We start from the raw sequence: 22,847 nt of genomic DNA, 5'->3' as shown, positions 1-22,847 counted from the left end.
TAGTTACTAGCATTCATTTATAAGTCAGCACTCATATATTTTAAATATATCTTTCCAATACATTTTTATGAATAGGCTACAATAAATGAATTTTTTTTATGCATATGCTCAGAATTATTGTAAAAAGTCAAAAGCTACAAACCTACAGCCAGTAACAATTGTAATTCATTTTAGACTCTGTGTACAATACAGTTAAATGAAGCTACAGTTAAATCCATGTTTATGAGGAAGGGTAAAAAGGGATGGTGGATCAAACCTTTCTGAGGGGTGATGAAGATTACAGAGTGATAAAGGTGTGAAATCAGTCAGTAGAACGTAAATGGGGCAAATGATGAGAGAACTGTTGCTTATTTTAGTGCTTTAATGTTGTAATGTGGTATAATAAAGGAACTCAGACTTAATTCTGTCTTCACTCCAGCACAGTAGATGGCAGACTGTAGTTAGTTCACAACCCGACAGTAATCCTACAACAGATGAAGACGAATGGCGGCTCTCTCAGCCACAACAAAGAAAACATCTTGGTGAAGTCTTCAGCTGGAGCCTATAGCGTGAGTTAGTTTTTATGCTGTAACAATTCATACTTATTTATATCTGATGTGTGCAGTAGCCTGGAGAGGGGTGGAGATGGATGGGAAAAAACGGAGCATTTTGTACTCCGAATCAACTGCTTTGCGAAATGATTCACTCTTTATAAGCGCTCGAAACGCCGCACGCTGGCGACACCTGCTGGTCAGAACGGTGTAAAATGCAACGAGAACAGCCTGAACATGTGTAATAATGACACCGTTTACAAACCAATCGCAAATGTTTTCATGAAAGTGTAATCTATCTATATAATTAAGTATCATTAAATATTAAGTATATGTAGCTAGAATTTGTGTTCCCATCGCAAGAAGAAACTGTCTATTATTGTCTGTCAGGCGAAAGTGTAAACAAGGCTTAGGCTAGGCTAGTATGCTCAAAATGTTAAATGTGCTCTATGTAAGTTTTGGACTGTACTAAAGCATAAAAATACCATAATATGCTTGCAGATATTTATTAAACATGATGAGTTTACATATTCTTTTCTCTGAAAATCATTGCTACTGCCAGTTATTAGGGCCCAAGCGAAAATTCGCGCAGGGCCCTCTTGTTCTTCTAAGGATTATTATTATTTTTTTTTTTTTTTTTTTTTTTTATTTTTTTTCCGTCTTCCGGGGCTTTTTGGGGGCCTTAACATGCTCAAAAACTCTTGAAAATTGGCACACACATTGGAATCCGCGGCCATTAGGACGCCGGAGAGGCTGGTACCCGGGCGTGGCAGGGGGGCTCGACAGCGCCCCCTTGAAAAAAGTCTGAAAATTTGGTCCATATATTAAACACGCTTGCACGTATTAGTATGAAACTCAGTACACATATAGACCTCATCGGGCCGAACAACTTTCGTGCTCTAAGTTAAACACCACGCCAACAGGAAGTCAGCTATTAAGGGTTGTTTGAAAAACGCATGCTCTGGAATTTGATATACTCCTCCTAGACGATTAATCCGATCGCCACCAAACTCGGTCAGCATGAAGTCAAGACACTGATGATTAAAAATTGCCAGGGGATTTTTGATATCTCGAACGGTTTGGCCGTGGCGAGGCAACGAATTTATGGCGAGAAAAAGGAAACAGGAAATGTGTTATAACGTCTGCATACATATATTGATCTTTATGAAACTTCACGAGTGTGTTCGTTATAGGAGTCTGATCACATGGATGTGACTATTGTGAGTCAAAGTTATAGCGCCACCAACTGGCAGCAGGAAGTGTATCACTTTTTGAAATGTTTTGAGATCACCCTCTTATTTTTACCTGATTTGCTTCAAACTTCATCAGTGTAATGTCAATACACAGCAGATGTAGACCTATGACAGGATTTTTGATATTTGAAATATTGTTGCCATGGCAACAGGTCAAACTGTAATAATATTCTTGAGTGTTTTTGAGGCTCTTAACATGCTTCAAATTGCATGAAACTCGACACACACATCAATATTGTCAACCAGTAGACATGGACAAAGCCATAGAAATGGGCGTGGTGGAGGGGCTCAGTAGCGCCACCTTTTGACAAAAGTGGGGGGGTTAGTTTTTCCTACAATCACCAAACTCGGTACACATATTGTTCTCATCAAGCCGGACAATTTTCTAATTTACATTCATTAGCTCCGACCAACAGGAAGTCAGCTATTTTGGTTTGAATGTTAATTTTTTGAAAAAACAGGCTATGAATTTTATACTACTGCTCCTACAGGGTTTATCCAATTTACACCAAACTTTTTTTAACTTGTTGCTAACACATTGAAGTTGTTTAATTGCAAACGGATTTTGGATATCTCAAACGGTTTGGCCGTGGCGAGGCAACGAATTTATGGCAAGAAAAGGGAAACAAAGTGTTATAACTTCTGCATACATTAATTGATTTTGATGAAACTTCGGCTTAGTCTTCGTTGTACAAGGCTGATCACATGGATGTGACTATTGTGATTCAAAGTAATAGCGCCACCAACTGGAAGCAGAAAATGTGTCACTTTTAGCATACATTGAGATCACCCTCTTATTTTTACCTGATTTGCTTCAAAATTCATCAGAATAATGTTAAAACTTGGCACATGTAATACTTTGAAAATGGGCAGGGAGGAGGGGCTCTATAGCAGCACCTTGTAGTGCAGTAAATGTGGAGCGAATTTGACATAGTCCTTTGATGTTTAACCGTTTTAAATGCCTATTGCCCGCTGTGCACAGTTGCCCTGAAGCCACCGGGGTGGCGGTGCCACCGGGCTTGGGCCCGCCATCGCTGCTCGCAGCTATATTTTTACTTTGAGATTTGCGTTCCGTTCCGTGTCGGAATTTCTGTTTTTGTTTCGGTCTGTGCAAGACATTGCCAATTTACCCAATAGTAGCTATTTCACCACCTCAAGGTTGCCAGATGATGGAAAACACATGCAGCGAATTGCAGCCATGGAAGCCAGCGAACAAAATCGCAGATTCTACTCGACCTAAAAAGCCTCAGAATCTATCTAAAAATATCTATTACCAGGAGCATATTAAATCGCGATATCAACTCATCATAAATCAATAAATCAACTAATTATCTTACAGTGTGTAAGTCTCCTCGCCTTCCAATGGCAGTTGAGCTCGCTCCTGTTGCGTGTCTTCAAACTGGAGGAGAGGGCGGGGCTACAAAATTTTGAATTTGGACTGCAGTACCCATTTCAACCACTAGCTAACATGCTTACATAGAGCATCTTTAAGCATCTGTTAAATAATCAGTTATCATTGCACCCACACTTCATTGGCCACATTTGCCACAGCTATTGACCTTTTATAATACTGTTGAATATTCATGTCTTCCCACAGGTGAAGAAACTTTTCCTAACAAACAGGAGGAATTACTCCAGGAAAATATTGGAAAGATGGAGTTTGAGGAAGAACCCTGCAGAATGAAAGATAAAGATACAGAGGAACAAACAGGTTGGTGTTTTACTTCATTCTCTTCTGTACAAGTGCTCACATCTCCATCCATATCATGCGATGGTGATGTACTAATATTATTATTAATAATAATGTTATATTAAGTCTTTTCTGTATTTATGGTCACTTGCATCTTCTGTATAAATTGTTACATCAATAAAAGACAGAACTAAACTTGTACTTGTTGAGTGACTCAATTTAGTTCAGTGTAAGAGTTTCTACATGTTATTTATGCTATAGTCATTAACTCTGCAGTAATAAATCACTATTTTAAACAAAAAAGTGGACTGTTTTTCAATTTGAGGTTTGTAGAATGATGTGATTGTCACATTTTCAGTTTGTTTATAGTTTGTTTTTGATAATTTTTCCTGTCTTCAGTTTCATAGTTTTCTAGTTTGTTAATTAGTTCAGTTCTCTTCTCAGCTATGGATAGTTTTTGTTCCGAAACGGACTAAATTTGTTACAATGTTGCATTTTCTTCTTGGTTCGGTTCGCTTTCACACAGGAACATTTCAAAGCGTACCAAAATGCGTTTATGGAAGTCACATGCGAGTACAACTGTCCTCTTATTGGTCAGAGTTTTCTCAGCGTCATCCATAATGATTGACAAGTTCGCTCCATGAGCTTATTGTGTCTGTATTTGTAAATGTCGAAACAGACACAAACACTTTATGAATGTAGCTTTCATTCCCACTGTTAAATTATGGCTACTACATTCATATTAATGCTGCTGTAAATTCAAACGCACATGCTCTCTCTGGATGTCCCAGTGTTGTTAAGTAGGCTGTGTCAGTGTGTCGAGACCATATATGTATGTTATAATGAAGCAGAGTGGGAAAAAGGCTTCGTCAGGACAGCATTTTCGCACGGAGAAGTGCAATTACACAACACTTAAGATGAAGAGGTGCTCGTTGGATTTCAACTATGGTAAATAATGTGCTCACTCACAGAATCAGACACTACCGATTTTTATATCACATTTCCTGTTATGAATTATGATATCATTTGGTTCATTGGTCCATTAACTGGATCAGTTTGCTTCCACATCTCAAGCGAACCGCTCCAGAGTTCGTTTGAAAGCGTACCGAGACCACCTCTTCAAGGAGGTCTCGGTACGCTTGTTTGGTCCGCACCCGAGTGCAACTGCTGCATTCACACCTGCCCAAACAAACCGCACCAAAAGGGAAAACGAACTCTAGTACGATTCAACCGAACTAAATGAGGTAGCTGTGAAAGCACCCTTTGTCTCCTTGGTTAATGATTAATTAGTGTCCTCAGTTCAGTTGTGTCTTGTTAATTAGCTCCTTAGTTTGTGTATATATTATAAGCCCTCAGTTTGAGTTAGTTCTTTGTCCTGTATTGATTTGGGTTACTTGTATGTGGATGCGTTATCTTCTGGATTTTAGTTTGCTTTAGTAGGTAATAAAGACTATTCTCACTTGACTCTCACATGTGTGGTAGGTGAGTGCACGACGAAGGAGTCAAGTGAGAATAATCTTTATTACCTAATAAAAACAAACTAAAATCCAGACAAATCCGCAGACTGTGACAGTGATTTAACACACAAGGATTTTTTGGGTAAATGAAGCTTCTAGTGCACACATGGATACAAGAAGAAGAAACTGAGCAAGTCAGAATATAGCTACAGTACAACATAAGTTTACATATCCCTGGCAGAATCTGCACAATGTTAATAACTTAAAAAAGAGGAATCATAAATTGTCATTTTGTTTTTTTAGTATTTTTCTGAAGAACAGTGGGCAGTTTAACTGCTCAGGACAAACAAGTATATAAGAATAAAAACAGTCATTGATAATCCAGGCAACAACAGTATTAAGAATCATGGTATTAAGAATTGTATAAATTCAATAATCAGGGAATTGTTTTAAAGACTATTTGAGAAAAAAACTGAAAACTGCATAATTTTGAGTGATTGTAAGTGTGATAATCATCTGCTAAATGAGCAACAGTGACCACAATTCATACCTTCAGTTAGTGATTCTGCTCACACAGCCGTTTACGAGAGTTTAAATGAATATTTCCATCTTTCCACAGGAGAAGAAGGAGCAAGCAGGAAGAATTACTCCAGGAGAAACTACTGACATACTATTGTAAAGATGGAGTTTGAGGAAGAACCCTGCAGAATAAAGGATGAAGATACAGAGGAACAAACAGGTTGGTGTCTGTTCTTGATTATTCATTAATAACTGCTGAGCATTACAACAACAAACCCACATTTACAAAATCATAGGAGCTGTAAAAAAACTATAGGAACAGATAAGAAAATACAAGATGAGTTTGGGAAAATGCATTTATATTCACAGAGATGTATTGTAGATGCATTTCTTGTGTTTTCATATCTTATAGTTTATGTTAAGATGAGTTAGGAAAAATGCATCGGTGGTTAAAAAGTAGTTGCCAAGATTTGATGACATAATGACAAAGTACTTTTAGGACCTGATAAATAACCATAAATGAAATACCTGAGCATGGTTGCTTTCTGCTAATAAACAGGGATTACTTTTATTTCAGTCTTGAATTGTCTAATGTAATATGTTTGTTTTAGACCTGATGGAACAATGTGAAGTGGAGGAGAAACACCATCAGTTTCAGAAACCTCAACAAAACACTCAAAGAAGAGGAGAGAAATGTTCTTACACCTGCTCACAGTGTGGAAACAGATTCACATCTAAATCAAGCTTGAAGAGACACATGAGGATCCACAATGAAGAGAAACCCTTCACATGCCATCAGTGTGGAAAGAGCTTCACATGGGCAGAAAGTCTCAAAAAACATCTGATGATTCACTCAGGAGAAAGATCATTTGGCTGTGATCAGTGTGAGAAGACATTTATTGTGGAAGAGCACCTAAAAAGACACATGAAAATTCATGCTGATGTGAAGCCTCACGTGTGTTCTGATTGTGGAAAGAGTTTTTTACTATTGGAACAATTAAAAAAGCATGAGCGCATTCATACTGGTGTGAGACCTTATGTGTGCTTTGACTGTGGGAGAAGCTTCACTACATCCAGCGACTTAAAATCACACCAGAGAGTTCATACTGGGGAGAAACCGTACAAGTGCTCACACTGTGGAAAGAGTTTTGCTCAGTTAGGAACCTTGAAAGGTCATGTGAGAATTCATACTGGAGAGAAACCGTACAAGTGTTCACAATGTGGACAGAATTTCTCTGTGTCAGGAACCTTGAAAAAGCATGAGAGAGTTCATACTGGAGAGAAGCCGCACCAGTGTTCACGAATGTGGACAGAGTTTCGCTCAGTCAGGAACCTTGATAAAGCACAAGAGAGTTCATACTGGAGAGAAGCCGTACCAGTGCTCTTTATGTGGGAAAAGTTTCAGCCAATCATCTCATCTACGGACTCATGAGAAAAAGCAATGTCCAAATGTGTCTAAGTGAGCAAAGTTCACATTCAGATCTGTCACTTACAAGTAAATAATTTGATATTCAGATTTAGCAAAAGCTGGAATTTCAACAGTGTGACTTAATTTAAGAGTGTCATCTGCTAAAATTAGCAGTGAAATATGATCATTTGACGAAGGACAAAGTAACAGTTCAGAGTGTGTTGCTGTAAAATTCTATAATTTATGAAGGGAAATGTTTTATGTTAACAAATTAAATTAATCACATTAATTTTGCATATTGTCTCAGATTTTCAATCACTTTTGCTCTTGGTTTCACTTTCATGGACTTTTATTGTATTCATTACTTTCCCTTATCTAGTTTCTGGCCACTTACAGGGTTGTCATGGTTACTGATATGATTCATTCTGTCATTCTGTTAAGCTGTTTATGACAAACTCCAAGTGCAGCTCATGCAGGTGGGGGTCAGGACCTACGCCATCTGATGCCCCCCGCCCCATAAAAAATATAATTAAAAACCACACTGTGTATTGTAAATAATATAATGATATATACTTACTCGTGTAAGTAGTAAAACAATACAAATGCAAACGGGGCAAAAAAATAAAAGCGTTTTAAGTTTAGAAACAATTCTATTCCCCCCTATAAGACTTGCTGCAATAGTTTGCAAGACTAACTAAATATCCCAGCTTTTGCTGAAATATTTTTTCCCCCTCAGCAGTTATCATTGTTACCTCACCAATAGAGCATATAAAAAAAACATAAAATAAATATATACATTATCTTATCTAAGATATGCACGTTTAAAAAGTAATAAAATCAGAACTGTTAGAGCTTCCGCTCATGTGATGAGAGATGACACATGCAAAATGTCATGATGTGCATGCATGATGTGATTGTTTTGTATGAAATATTGAAGTTTATAAATAAGTGTTTTGGCACACCAGGCCAAGTGGCGCTAAGCATTGTTCTAAAATAGGGTTTTATTCTGGTATGTTGAATTAACGTTCAACAAGCAGGAGGAATTACTCCAGGAGAACTGACATACTATTGTAAAGATGGAGTTTAAGGAAGAACGCTGCAGAAAAAAAAGATGAAGATACAGAGGAACAAATAGGTTGGTGTTTTCCTTCATTCTCTTTATGATAAGATGAAAAATTATATGTAACAATAACACATACACTAGATACTTGTAGACTCAATAGAAAAACTTGATTTTTGCTAAATTAAGGCTCACTTATATTTCTTTTGTTTTCATTTTTCTTTCTTTTATTGAATTTTGAGAATTGAATATGTTGATTTTAGACCTGATGGAAGTGAGCAAAGACAAATGCCTGCAGTTTCAAAAACCTCATCGCCTCACAGATAAAGATGGAAACAGTTATTTCACAGACTGAAAAGAGTTTCACACAAAAACAAGTTTGAAAAACTGGAGTCAAAGGATTCTTCACCTGCTCAGAGTGTGAAAAGTGTTACACACGTAAATCAAAACTTAAATTGCACATGAGAATTCACGCTGGAGAAAATCTGTTCACGTGCACTCAGTGCGGAAAGAGTTACACACATAAAGGAAAATTAAATGAGCACGTGGATTCACACTGAGAAAAACCGTTCACATGCACTCAGTTTGGAAAGAGTTTCTCATCCAAAAGTTCTCAAAGAGCATCTGCACATTCACTCTGGAGTGAGATCATTCAGCTGTGATCAGTGTGATAAAACATTTGTTTTTTCATCAAGCTTAAGAAGACACCTTAAAGTTAATACTGGTCACTTTTGTTCTTTTTGTGGAAAGAGTTTTTCAGTACTGCCATTTTTTAAAAGAGCATGAGCGTATTCATACTGGTGTGAAACCTTATATGTGCTTTGACTGTGGGAAGGGCTTCACTACATCTGGCAACTTAAAATCACACCAGAGAATTCATACTGGAGAGAAACCGTACAAGTGCTCTTCATGTGGAAAGAGTTTCAGCCAATCATCTCATCTATGGACTCATGAGAAAAAGCATTGCTCAAAAAGGTGTCTAAGTGAGCAAAGTTCACATTCAGATCTGTAACTTACAAGTAAATAATTTGATTTGGATGACTTCCAGTGACTTCATTTGAAATTAACAGTGAAGTTTGATCTTTTGACAAAGAGTCAAAAAACAGTTCAGAAATAGTGTGTTGCTGTAAAATGCTATAATTTACATAGGAGAAATGTTTAAACAAATTAAATTAATCACATTAATTGTGCATATTGTCACAAGATTTTCATTTACTTTTGCTTTTAGTTAAAATTTTTAATGGATTTTTAGTTTGTATTCATTAGTTTCCTGGTTTCCTTTGTCTAGTTTACCGCCATTTCTGATATGATTTGTCATTTTGTTCAGCTGTTTGTCATTAATTAACCTTGTCTGTCTGACTATTTAGTTCATGTGTTTTAAATTCTGTTTTTTGGTTGTCGTTAACGCATGCCCTGAGTTTGGTTATGGTTTGCTTTCATTTTATTAAAGTTTATTTTGTATTCATCTTCATTGTCCCCATCTTCCCACAGGAGAAGCAAGCAGGAGGAATTACTGACATACTATTGTAAAGATGGAGTTTGAGGAAGAATCCTGCATATTGAAAGATGAAGATACAGAGGAACAAACAGGTTGGTGTCTATTCTTGATACTTCATTAATTACTGCTGAACATTAAGCCTACAAACCCTCATTTACAAAATTTTAGGAGCTGTAAAATAACATTAACTGCAGGAACAGATATGGAAATACAAGATGAGTTTGGGAAAATGCATTTATAACCAAGTTGTAGATGCATTTCTTGTATTTTCATATCTTACAGTTTGTTATGCTGAGTTAGGAAAAATGCATCTGTGGTCATAAAGTTTTCTGCTATTCGACTATGAATTACTTTTATTTCAGTCTTGAATGGTCTAATGTAATATGTTCGTTTTAGACCTGATGGAACAAAGTGAAGTGGAGGAGAAACTCCATCAGTTTCAGAAACCTCAACAAAACACTCAAAGAAGAGGAGAGAAATGTTCTTACACCTGCTCTCAGTGTGGAAACGGACTCTCATCTAAATCAAGCCTGAAGAACCATATGAGGATACACAATGAAGAAAAACCCTTCACATGCCATCAGTGTGGAAAGAGCTTCACATGGGCATGTAGTCTCAAAAATCATCTGCTGTTTCACTCAGGGAAAAGATCATTTGGCTGTGATCAGTGCAATAAGAAGTTTATTTTGGAAGATCACCTGAAAAGACACATGAAAAGTCATGCAGATGTGAAGCCTCATGTGTGTGCTGTTTGTGGAAAGAGTTATTTACTACTGGAACACTTAAAAGAGCATGAGCGTATTCATACTGATGTGAAACCTTATATGTGCTTTGACAGTGGGAAGACCTTTATTTCATCCGGCATCTTAAAATCACACCAGAGAATTCATACTGGAGAGAAACCGTACAAGTGCTCATACTGTGGAAAGAGTTTTGCTCAGTCAGGAACCTTGAAAAGTCATGAGAGAATTCATACTGGGGAGAAGCCGCACCAGTGCTCCTTATGTGGGAAAAGTTTCACCCGATCATCTAATCTATGGACTCATAAGAAAAATCATTGTTCAAAGGTGTCTAAGTGTGAGCAAAGTTCACATCCAGATCCATCACTTTCAAGTAAATAGTTAGCCTAATATTCAAATTTGGCACAAGCTTAATTTTCAGCAGAGTAACTTAATTTAAGAGTGTCATTTGCTAAAATTATTAGTGACGTTTGATAAAGACCAAAGAGTTAAATTAATCACATTAATTGTGCATATGACCATTTGTGACTCAAGGGCAAATTTAGTCCAGGAAATCATAGTTTGTACCTATCATGAACAAATCAATCAATCAATCAATCAATCATGTTTTTTTTTGTTTTTTGGGGGGATTTTTTTTTTTTTTTTTTTTTTTTTTTTTTTTTTTTGCGCATTGAAATCGCACAGAAACTGTACATTTTAGACTGAGAAATAAAAAGTAATGAAACTTATGTGACTTGTTTTAATGAATTTACTTGTTTACCGGAAATCAAGGAGGTAAACATCGTTACATTGATCAAGTTATTAAAAATATAAATATATATATATATATATATATATATATATATATATATATATATATATATATATATATATATTTCACCTAACATATTTAATTGTTTTCAGTCAATCTATCAAGTTGAAGAAACTTGCACATGCGCCTGAGGAAAGCCGTTAGTATATAGAGAATTCAAATGTGGATGCGCGGAGTCCGGCGAGCGGTGCAGACCGACACCAAACATCATTCCCAACGAAGACAGATTTTAATCGTCACAAGTTTCAAGACGCTATGGTGAGTATAGTGTGTTGGCTTTGCTTTAGGACCTGGCATAAGTAATTTTGTAGAATCGCGAGTAATTCATTGCTTTTATGTTCGTGTTTTCCCGGTTAGTATCCCTACTGACGTTACCCTATAATTGTCTGATGGTTGCTTACAGTTTTTTTTTTTTTTTTTTTTTTTTTTCCTTGTCATATATGTATAAATACGTTTAGATAGGCTATCACGCAAATTACATTCAAAAGTTTATGTGCGCCATGTGACCGCTGAACACTGGGTGCGTATCAATCAGCTCCCTAGTTCAGTAGTCAGGGCACTGATCAGGGAATCAGCCACATATACTGATTCACGACGTAGGGAGCTGATTGAGACGCAGGGAGTTTGCCGTCGGCCACTTTTTGCCTCAAACCTCAAACATCGAGCACACGTGTTTCTTATTCCTCCATTAACTGTTTAGCTCGTGTCAGTAACTCAGCAGTCCTGAAAGTTGGGTATATTTACATACCATGAAATCAACGATAAAGCAAAATCTATATTTACTGAGTTTCATCCTCAATATATAAAGTGTACCTTCTTTTCGGTCACTAAACAGATGTGATGCAGGGGAACTTTGCTATTAATGTTATTTTACTTTCTTTTTATTTCCAGGTTTTTAACCAGAGCCATTTTTGAAAGTTTTCTTCACCACATCAAGACATGCATAAGACTTGGAATATATTCTGTTCATGTTGGAAACAAGTTATTTTCACTAAATATCAATCCTGTTGGAATTTATTTGTTAATAAAGTGATGATAAAATGTAAACTCTGTTGTCTGTGTTCTGTACTTTGATGCATTAATTAATTTTTTTTCATACACGTTTTTTTTTTCTTTTGGGACAATGATGGTTAAACAATTACTTCAACAAATTAAAAATATGTAACATCAATAACATTTTTTTCTAGTGACTGGTCACTTTTAAATATTTCAGTGGGCCTAATTGAATTTGTGTGAATTGAATTTAATCAATTGTGGCAACAGTCTGTTAACATTGGCTTAATGAGAAATAAAATGTTTAGCCAATGTTAACAGACTGTTGCCACAATTGATAAAATTCAATTTACTCAATTTCAGTTAGGCCAATTGAAAAATGTAGATGTGACTAAAACTAGATTTTTTTTTATTTGATTTTTTTTTACAGCAAGGGGTGATGAAGATTACAGAGTGCTGTGTGAAATCAGTCTTGTTATACATGGTCAGTAGAACAATTGAATGTAAATGGGGAAATAATGAGAGAATTGTTACTTATTTTAGTGCTGTTAGAATGTGGGATAAATAAACCCCTTTTCTCACTCCAGCACAGTAGATGGCAGACTGTGTTGTTAGTTCACAACCTGCCAGTAATCCTACAACAGAAGAAGACGAATGCTGCTCCCTCAGCCACAACAAATAAAGCTGGAGTCTATAACGTGAGTTAGTTTGTTGTAACTAACTGTTGTGTGCAGTATAGCCTGGAGAGAGGTGATGATAAACTGATGGGATAAACTGAGCTTTTCGAAACTCCGAATCAACTGAATCGATTGCTTCGCGAAATTATTCACTCTCTCGGGGCCGTTCACATGTCGCGTCTAAACGCGTAGAAAAAGCCGGCTGCACCGTTTCTCCTCATTTCAAAGGTGCGCTCCCGTGAAGTCTGCCGTTGCTAAGCAAAGGATAAATGGATTTACAGCCATTGCATTAGCTCCACTAGATATATTTATCCCAGATAGCACACGTATGTCGGGCCAAGATGTAGCTCAGAGAGCGTTTGCTAATTGGGAAAATGTCGCCGAGACGTCGGCATCTGATCGCGAAGCTGTCCGGCCGATGTGTGGATGATGCAAAGATGTAAAACCCGGCCGGTCTGCATGGGCTTTCTAGGGCCTTTATTTATTTATTTATGCTGAACCTCTCGGGCTACACCCAGATAGCACACTGACAGAATAAACCTAGAATTTTTACAAGGCATCAAAACCATTTCAGACACGCCATTCAAAACTAAGGGAAAATCGACGCAGATTGTTTGCTTATCTTATGCTGAAACGATGTTGATATGAGTGAAACGACGCTACAGAATAAACATATATTAAACATGAAATCGATCTGGTTTGATTACAAAATAGTTACAGATAGCCTACATGTCTAGAACATATAACCATACACAAACCTTCAATATGACTAATAGGAAATGCATTTACATTCAAATACACACAAAGAGGTATATAAGTAAATTACAGGCTAATATAAACATTCAAATTACAAACTAAAAAGCAATATTTACTGAAGAACAAAACTGGTCATGTTCTTTTGTACATGTTATTTTTATTGGAGCACAAAAGGAGATGTAAGGCAGAACATCAAGAGACTGATATCCTGAGTCACAATTCACTATCACAGTTTCTTTTCTAATGGTGACTGTGACTCTTTCCTTTTGTGTTCCACAAAAATAAAGACATATGGGTGAGTAGATCATTTATAAAGAAATCTTACCCTTGAAAATAGAGGACAGAAGAATATAACGGATGAATTGGTTTTCCTTTGCAATTTAAGTTCCTTGCTCTTGTATTATCAGGAATGTAAACTCCTTGGGTGAAAAAGGTGACAAAGATGTAACCCACAATTTCAATTTCAAAAAACTATTTTTAGGTTACTTAAAAAAACAAAAACAAAAAAAACATGATGGGCCAAAAAAAAAAAAGTTTAACTCGCACTGAAAAGTCATTATTAAAAGCCCATGAAAAGGATGCAACACTAGAGAAACTGGAAAATTAAAGTATGAAAGTATGACCATTGGACAAGAAATACTGATTGGGTCCGCAGGGTCCAGCCAAACCCTTGTTAACAATTAAATATCACTTGTTTATATATTAATTGTATGCAAAAGTAATAGTAGTTAATTAGATAGATGTGGTTTGGCATTGGTAAAATGTGATTGGGAAAACAATTTAATATATATAGTATAATGTCTAGTATTGTAGCAAAACTGAACACCTGTGACAGTGGAAGGTGTAGAGAATATTTCAGTAAAGTCATTGAGAAAATGTATTAGGAGTTGCAAACTTGTAGTTTTTTTCTTTCTCACAAACACAACACGTTACATTTTTTTCATTGCATGTGTACTAATGCTATTCTACAAATCATTAAGAAACTCATAGGCTCAAATTTTTGTAGATCATTCAAATAAAGTAAAGTTTGTAATGAAAAAAATCCTATCCATAAAAATGACTTCTACCCCTCTAACATAGTCTTAAATATTGATTGTAAAATAGTAGCATTTATAATAAATAATTAGCTACTTTTCATTTCTTGCCAAAACTGTAATTCTACAGTGCAAGGCAATTTTGGGGTGGTGCTGTGTTGATTACTGATTGATTTATAATGACAAGAACATGTTTATCACAGCATAGAACAAGTGTGTGAGTGGGTTCTCACATACTGACATTTAATGTGAGATCTCGCATATCAGTTCACAAGTAAAATTTGTTAATGACTTCACACTTTTGTATACAGGTATGCTGCAACTGCAGAATAAAGGTGCGGTCACACTGTGCTTTTCATTCCATTGACTCCCATTCATACACACACAAATGCAAATATATTTACATTTTGAATATACTATTTGTTTTAATGTTGAATTAATGTATTTAATAAGATGCTGCAGAGCGTGAACATCATATCACGACTGTTGCAGTGTCAGAAGAAATCTCGCGTGCTCAAAGTCCAGTGTGACCACAGCTTAAATGTGAGCATATGAATTTCTTAATTTGTAATTTGTAGAATAGGACTTGTACACCACCAGAAAAAAATCTGAAAAAGGTGTAAGTGTTCGGAGAGAAATCAGTTTGCAACTTCTAAAAAAAAATTTTCTCTGTGACTTTAAGTTTACTGATGTGTGACTATTCTTTAAAACCACAAATCCCACTGTCACAGGTGATCAGTTTTGCTATAATAATACCCTCTCAGAACAAGGTAGTAATCAGCCATCCTTGCAAAAGCAGAGGTCAGTGTGGTGTTCTGTTGGTACATCTGTCCAGGCCAACATCTGATGTCCTGATGCCTTAAACTGGGGATCCCAGAGAACCTGCAATAAAAATAGTACAGTTTAAAATCCATCATACATACCCATTACAAAGTGTCTCATCTGGTTTCACAAAATATCATTCCAGGTTCAATTTAACTTTAACTCAATAGACAATATTTGTGGCATAATATTGCCCAAAAGAAACTGTTTTGACTTGCACTCTGAATATTCCTTTAATGGAATAAATGTTAAAGGCACTCAATCCCAGGAATGACACAATACAGTTTAACTGTATGGTGTCTGTCAGTTGTGTCAGGTGAAATCGTAAACAAGGTATAGTTTTTACTATGCTAAAAAGTTTAAGCAACTGTTAAATGACCAGTTACTTGCACCCACACATCACACAGCTGTTGACCTGTTAAAATACTGGGGAATATATCCCCATCTTCCCACAGGAGAAGAAGCAAACAGAACGAATTACTCCAGGAGAAACTACTGACATACTATTGTAAAGATGGAGTTTAAGGAAGAACCCTGCAGAGTAAAAGATGAAGATATAGAGCAACAAATAGGTCAGTATCCATTTTTAATTCTTCAATAATAACTGGTATAAAACTAGGGATTACTTTTATTTCAATCGTGAATTGTCTAACGTAAAATGTTCCTTTTAGACCTGATGGAACAAAGTGAAGCAGAGGAGAAACTCCATCAATTTCAGATGCCCCAAAACACTCAAAGTGGAGAGAAATGTTCTTACACCTGCTCTCAGTGTGGAAACAGACTAGCATCTAAATCAAGCTTGAAGAACCACATGAGGATCCACAATGAAGAGAAACCCTTCACATGCCATCAGTGTGGAAAGAGCTTCACATGGGCAAAAAGTCTCAAAAGTCATCTGCTGTTACACTTAGGAGAAAGATCATTTGGCTGTGATCAGTGTGACAAGAAATTTATTTTGGAAGATCACCTGAAAAGGCACATGAAAAGTCATGCAGATGTGAAGCCTCACGTTTGTTCTGTTTGTGGAAAGAGTTTTTCTGTACTGCAGACTTTAAAACACCATGAGCTTATTCATACTGGTGTGAAAACTCATGTGTGCATTGACTGTGGGAAGAGCTTTATTTCATCCGAAATCTTAAAAAAACACCAGAGAGTTCATACCGGAGAGAAACCGTACAAGTGCTCACACTGTGGAAAGAGTTTCGCTCAGTCAGGAGACATGAAAGCTCATGAAAGAATTCATACTGGAGAGAAGCCACACAAGTGCTCACACTGTGGAAAGCGTTTCACTCGGCCAGGAGCCTTGAAAGATCATGAGAAAAATCATACTGGAGAGAAACAATACAAATGCTCACACTGTGGAAAGAGTTTTACTCGGTTAGGAACATTGAAAGATCATGAGAGAGTTCATACTGGAGAGAAACCGTACATGTGCTCACAATGTGGGAAGAGTTTCTATGTTTCAGGAACCTTGAAAGACCATGAGAGAATTCATACTGGAGAGAAGCCGCACCAGTGCTCTTCATGTGGGAAGAGTTTCAGACGATCATCTAATCTACGGATTCATGAGAAAAAGCATTGCTCATAGGTGTGAGCAAAGTTCACATTCAGATCCATCACTTTCAAATAAATAGTTTAATATTCAGATTTTTTTTTTTTTGTCAAGTTGTTTAGAGGTTGGAGCATTAAGAACAAATTGAAGACTTTTTTTGCATTTAAGTCACACAGAAACTCTGTACTGAGAAATAAAGAGGAATGACGTGACTTATTTAATGAATTAATTTACTTGTTTACCTGAAATCAAGGGGTCGTCGTTACATTGATCAAGTGTTGAAATTAAAAATGTATATTCATTAATTTAAACATATTTAGTTGTTCAGTCAATCTATCAAGTCGAAGTATGAAACTGTATGCCCATTCCCAAAATGCGCCTGAGAAAAGTTAGTATAGAGAATTCAAATGCGGATGCGCGGGAGTTGGGAGAGCGGTGCAGAATCAGCCGGTGATACTGAAAGGCCTGCTGAAGTGAAAATACCTGTGTTCATTTGGACAGGGCCTCAGTGCGATCCTGCCTATCCCTTCACTAACTGCATGTTAATCGATAACGAATTGTGATTGGATTGTAATTTTGTGCTACGACAAGCTTGGCTACCTTAGTAGGCTGAAATTATATTCAACCCGCCAAAGTGGCTAGTGGGAGTGGCTGTCTTACCCGCCACAGCTGAAATCTACCCGCATTTGGCAGGTTGGTAATGTAGTATATGCTTATATCTCTTAAATGTGAATTTTGTCATTGTTTTGGAACACACCAGCTTATTCATAACCTTAACATATTCATACTAAGCTAAAAAGCTTAAATTTTGATTTCAGGGGTACTTGAAGGCCGACACAGTCATTCTCAACTTAGAAGACATATTAATCGTCGCAAGTTTCAAGACACTGTGGTGAGTATAGTGTGTTGGCTTTGCTTTAGGACCTGGCATAAATTAATAGGCACTTTGTAGAATCGCGAGTAATTGCTTTTATTTTCGTGTTTTCTGGTTAGTATCCCCACTAACGTTACCCTATTTATTTTCCTTGTGTCATATACTGTATAAAAGTTTTAGATCAACTTCTAAATGTATGTGCGCCATCCGCCATGCGACTGCTGAATACAGTGAGTTTGCCTTCGGCCCTTTGGGGACTTATTGCCTCAAACACATAGAGCACATGTTTTTTTTATTCCTCCATTAATTTTTTAGCTCGTGTCAGTAACTGTCAGCAGTCCTGAAAGTTGGGTATATTTACATACACAAAATAAACGATAAAGCAAAATCTATATTGATTGATTTTCATCCTCAGTAATATAAAGTGTGATGCAGGGGAACTTTGCTATTAATGTTATTTTACTTTCTTTTTATTTCTTAGGTTTTTAATCAGTGCCATTTTTGAAAGTTTTCTTCACCACATCAAGACATGCATAAGACTTGGTATATATATATTGTTCATCCTTGTTTGAAACAAGGTATTTTCACCAAATATCGATCCTGTTGGAATTGATTTGTTAATAAAGTGATGATAAAATGTAAACTGTTGTCTGTGTTCTGACTGTATTTTGATGCATTTATTTTTTTCATACACTTTTTTTTTTCTTTTGGGACAATGATAAATAAACAATTACTACAAATTAAAAATATGCAATTGGACCAATAACCTTTTAAAAACTTTTTTTTCTAGTGACTGGTCAGATCTAAATATTTTAATGGGCCTAATTGACTTTGTGTGAATTGAATTTTATCAATTGTAGCAAAAGTCTTTTAACATTGGCTTAATCAGAAATAATATCTTAACAGACTGTTGCCACAATTTATAAAATTCAATTCACACAATTTAAGTTAGGCCAATTGAAAAATGTAGATTTGACTATCACTAGAAAATTTTGAGTTGGAGAGGTCTGTTTTTTTTTGTTTGTTTTTTTTTAACAGTGAGGGGTGATGGAGATTACAGAGTGATGTGTGAAATCAGTCTTATTATACATGGTTAGTAGAACAATTGAATGTAGATGGGGGAAATAATGTGAGAATTGTTGCTTATTTTAGTGCTATAATGTTAGAATGTGGGATAAATGAACCCAGCCTTTTCTCACTCCAGCACAGTAGATGGCAGACTGTGTTGTTAGTTCACAACCTGCCAGTAGACCTACAAAAGAAGAAGACGAATGGCGCTCCCTCAGCCACAACAAATAAAACATCTTGGTGAAATCTTAAACTGGGGTCTATAACGTGAGTTAGTTTATGTTGTAACAGTTCATACTCATTTATAATTAACTGTTGTGTGCAGTATAGACTGGAGAGAGGTGGTGATGATCGGATAAAGAGCTTTTCGAAACTACGAATCAACTGAATCAATTGCTTCACGAAATGATTCACTCTTTCGGGGCCGTTCACATATCGCGTCTAAACGCGTGGAAAACGCCGGCTGCGCCGCTTTCTTCTCTTTTCAAAAGCGCGCTCCCGTAAAGTCTGCTATTACTAAGCAATAATGAGCCGCGTTCTCCATAAAAACGAATGTTTAAAGATGAATGGATTTCCAGTTCTTGCATTAGCTCTACTAGTGATGAGAACAAAAAAAAATGTATCAGAGTTGCCTTAAAATATCATTTGTAAAATGTGTTTTTTTTTTCTACTAACTTTTTCAATATTTCCCTTAACATGGTGGACATACTAAAGTTGACCACATCAAATTTGAAAGATAAAAAAAAAAAAAAAGATAAAAATAAACTGTTAAAATATCACTCTCTTTCCCCATGTTCTTTTCCCTCCAAAGAAGTGAAAAGACTCTCATTTAAAGGGAAAGTGGTCAATAATAACATGTGGACAATAAATTGACAAGCTAAAAACTTTGATTATAATTGTTAACATAAATGTAATAATTAAACATATATATTAGAATCATTACTGATATACCCCCCAAAAAATAATAATAATAAATGTTCATATATTCAAAATGCTGTAAAAAAAAAATAAATAAATAAATAAAAAATATTCAACTTCAATATGCTTTGAGTTCAAATGGTGTTATTTAAGACAGGTTTAAAATTGATATTGTTCAACATTTTAAGGCAGTAAGATCATGATCTACAAGGGAGGCACTGAATCCCAGGAACGACACAGTACAGTTTAACTGTATGTTGTCTGTCAGTTGTGTCAGGTGAATCTGTAAACAAGGTATGATTTTTAGTATGCTAAAGGCAGGAACACACCAAGCTGACAGTCGGCCGTCGGGCAGTTTTTGTTCGTCGACCGACTAAGTTTTCTCAGTGTGTTCCGCACCGTCAGATGAAGTTGGTCCTCGTCTGCTTTTTTTGCCGATTTCGACATGTTGAATCCGTGTCAGAGCTCGTCAGGCCATCTGATCATTCTGATTGTCTGTTTAACTACTGCCACCTGATGGTTCGGAAAGGGATTTCATCTTACGCAGGTGCAGAATGTTTGATGAGTGTTGAGCATTGGTGTGTCAGGGCAACTTTGGACACAGACCCTGTCGACGTGAGCCAACCCCACAGTCTGCTTTCGTCGCCATAGTTCGTTGGCATCGGCTTGGTGTATTCCTGCCTTGAAAAGTATAAGCATCTGTTAAATGACCAGTTACTTGCACCCACACATCACATAGCTATTGACCTGTTAAAATACTGGGGAATATTCCCACCTTCCCATAGGAGAAGAACCAAGTGGAAGGAATTACTCTAGGAGAAACTACTGACATACTATTGTAAAGATGGAGTTTAAGGAAGAACCATGCAGAGTAAAAGATGAAGATACAGAGCAACAAATAGGTCAGTATCCATTCATGATATTTCATTAATAAAATGATTCTAACATTAATAAAACTAGGGATTACTTTTATTTCAATCTTGAATGGTCTAATGTAATATGTTCGTTTTAGACCTGATGGAACAATGTGAAGTGGAGGAGAAACTCCATCAGTTTCAGAAACCTCAACAGAACACTCAAAGAAGTAGAGAGAAATGTTCTTACACCTGCTCTCAGTGTGGAAGGAGACTCACATCTAATTCAAGCTTGAAGAAACATATGAGAATCCACAATGAAGAGAAACCCTTCACATGCCATCAGTGTGGAAAGAGCTTCACATGGGCAGAAAGTCTCAAAAAACATCTGATGATTCACTCAGGAGAAAGATCATTTGGCTGTGATCAGTGTGACAAGACATTTATTGTGGAAGATCACCTGAAAAGACACATGAAAAGTCATGCAGATGTGAAGCCTCACGTTTGTTCTGATTGTGGGAAGAGTTTTTTACTACTGCAGACTTTAAAACACCATGAGCTTATTCATACTGGTGTGAAAACTCATGTGTGCATTGACTGTGGGAAGAGCTTTATTTCATCCGAAATCTTAAAAAAACACCAGAGAGTTCATACCGGAGAGAAACCGTACAAGTGCTCACACTGTGGAAAGAGTTTCTCTCAGTCAGGAGACATGAAAGCTCATGAAAGAATTCATACTGGAGAGAAACCGTACAAGTGCTCACACTGTGGAAAGAGTTTCACTCGGTCAAGAACCTTGAAAGATCATGAGAAAATTCATACTGGAGAGAAACCTTACAAGTGCTCACACTGTGGAAAGAGTTTCTCTCAGTCAGGAGACATGAAAGCTCATGAGAGAATTCATACTGGAGAGAAACCGCACCAGTGCTCACACTGTGGAAAGAGTTTTACTCGGTTAGGAACATTGAAATATCATGAGAGAGTTCATACTGGAGAGAAACCGTTCCAGTGCTCTTCATGTGGGAAGAGTTTCAGACGATCATTTAATCTACGGATTCATGAGAAAAAGCATTGTTCAAAGTTGTCTAAGTGAGCAAAAGTTCACATTCAGATCCATCACTTTCAAGTAAATAATTTTATATTCTGATTTGGCAGAAGATGTAATTTCAACAGAGTGAATCACTCAGAATCTGTCTGTACAGAAAGAAATAAAACGGAACAAAACTTCTGTGACTTAATGAATGAATTCATGTGAAATCAACGGGTTAAAAATCATAGCATTTTTTTAAACTAAAACTGCACCAGAGGTTTTTAAATTCATGTATTAACAGGCATTTACAATATAAGATAACATCTGAATGCATATATGCTCAATGTCTGTGACAAATACCTGTTTTACAGCTGCTATGAAATGTAAAGAGATGAACTAACTTTTACTTTACATGGATTTTGGTCAATGATAAGATAAACATGAAATCTTGCTAAACAACTTAATGAATTATCTTATTAAATGAACACAACCTCATCATTCAGAAGGGCAGAAGTTTTGACATAGTAGCTTTAAGACAAGTAATTTCATTCGGCGACCATCTTTGAAACACCTCTCAGACATGCAGCTTATGTAGGTGGGGGTCAGGACCTACCCCATCTGAGGGTTGTCCCACCCCCCTAAAAATATAGTTAAAAACCATGCTGCGTGTTGTAAATAATATACTGATATATATGTAAATAATTGTGCAAGTAAAACAATACAAATGGAAACGGGGCAAATAATGCATTTTTAAGTTTAGAAATGTTTTATTCCCCACTCAAGGCTAGCAAGCCTAACTAAATATCCCAGCTTCTGCTGAAATATTTTTTATCCCCCTCAGCAGTAATCATTGTTACTTCACAAATAGACCATATAAAATACATAAAATAAATAAATATATGCATTGTCTTATCTAAGATATGCATGTTTAAAAATAATAAAATAAGAACGGTTAGAAAATCCGCCCCTGTGATGAGAGATGACACGTGCATATATGTGCACACGTGCTAGTCTGCCTCAGTTACAAAAAGAAATATGTGTATAGAAAGCATGAAATGTGAACAAATATTCTCTGATTATGTAATCCATATAAAAAAAAAAGAGAGGTACTCACGTTTCCATCCATATCATGTGATGGTGATACACTATTATTATTAATAATATTATATTAAGTCTTTTTGTATTTATGGTCACTTACGTCTTCTGTATAATTTGTTACAACAATAAAAGACAGAATTAAACTTGTACTTGTTGAGTGACATAAGTAATAAACAAATTTAGTTCAGTGTAAGGGTTTCTTCAT

At 36.3% G+C, this 22,847-nt stretch overlaps 1 protein-coding gene and 1 pseudogene across 6 annotated transcripts; both read left to right on the top strand.

Moving 5' to 3' along the window:
- The first annotated feature begins 6 nt into the window (after positions 1 to 6).
- On the top strand, positions 7 to 7,153 carry LOC125252450 (annotated as a pseudogene).
- Positions 7,154 to 9,293: 2,140 nt separating this feature from the next.
- Positions 9,294 to 21,745, top strand: LOC125252449 (zinc finger protein 239-like). 6 transcript variants are annotated; one of them, XR_007181229.1, is made up of 5 exons: positions 12,459 to 12,657; positions 15,704 to 15,820; positions 15,920 to 16,874; positions 17,619 to 17,692; positions 18,156 to 18,308. XR_007181229.1 is itself a non-coding variant. In XM_048165772.1 (4 exons), exons 3-4 carry the CDS (start codon positions 20,505 to 20,507, stop codon positions 21,605 to 21,607), a joined length of 993 nt encoding a protein of 330 aa, XP_048021729.1. In that variant the 5' UTR covers positions 18,659 to 19,009; positions 20,208 to 20,349; positions 20,446 to 20,504; the 3' UTR covers positions 21,608 to 21,745. The 6 variants fall into 6 exon arrangements, 5 of the variants coding, with proteins under 5 accessions (XP_048021730.1, XP_048021731.1, XP_048021729.1 ...); XM_048165772.1 differs by lacking the exons at positions 12,459 to 12,657; positions 15,704 to 15,820; positions 15,920 to 16,874; positions 17,619 to 17,692; positions 18,156 to 18,308 and adding exons at positions 18,659 to 19,009; positions 20,208 to 20,349; positions 20,446 to 20,562; positions 20,673 to 21,745; XM_048165771.1 differs by lacking the exons at positions 12,459 to 12,657; positions 15,704 to 15,820; positions 15,920 to 16,874; positions 17,619 to 17,692; positions 18,156 to 18,308 and adding exons at positions 18,659 to 19,954; positions 20,446 to 20,562; positions 20,673 to 21,745.
- The last annotated feature ends 1,102 nt before the right edge of the window (positions 21,746 to 22,847 follow it).

Source organism: Megalobrama amblycephala, linkage group LG18 (assembly GCF_018812025.1).
Source record: "Megalobrama amblycephala isolate DHTTF-2021 linkage group LG18, ASM1881202v1, whole genome shotgun sequence".
Classification (NCBI taxonomy): domain Eukaryota; kingdom Metazoa; phylum Chordata; class Actinopteri; order Cypriniformes; family Xenocyprididae; genus Megalobrama; species Megalobrama amblycephala.
This window is presented reverse-complemented; position numbering and strand designations above follow the sequence as displayed.

Coding starts and splice junctions, on each gene's coding strand:
- LOC125252449 (XM_048165773.1), top strand. CDS start 9,450: ATGGAGTTTGAGGAAGAATCCTGCATATTGAAAGATGAAGATACAGAG. Junction 9,508..20,672: donor AGATACAGAGGAACAAACAG/GTTGGTGTCTAT, acceptor TGTTCGTTTTAG/ACCTGATGGAACAATGTGAA.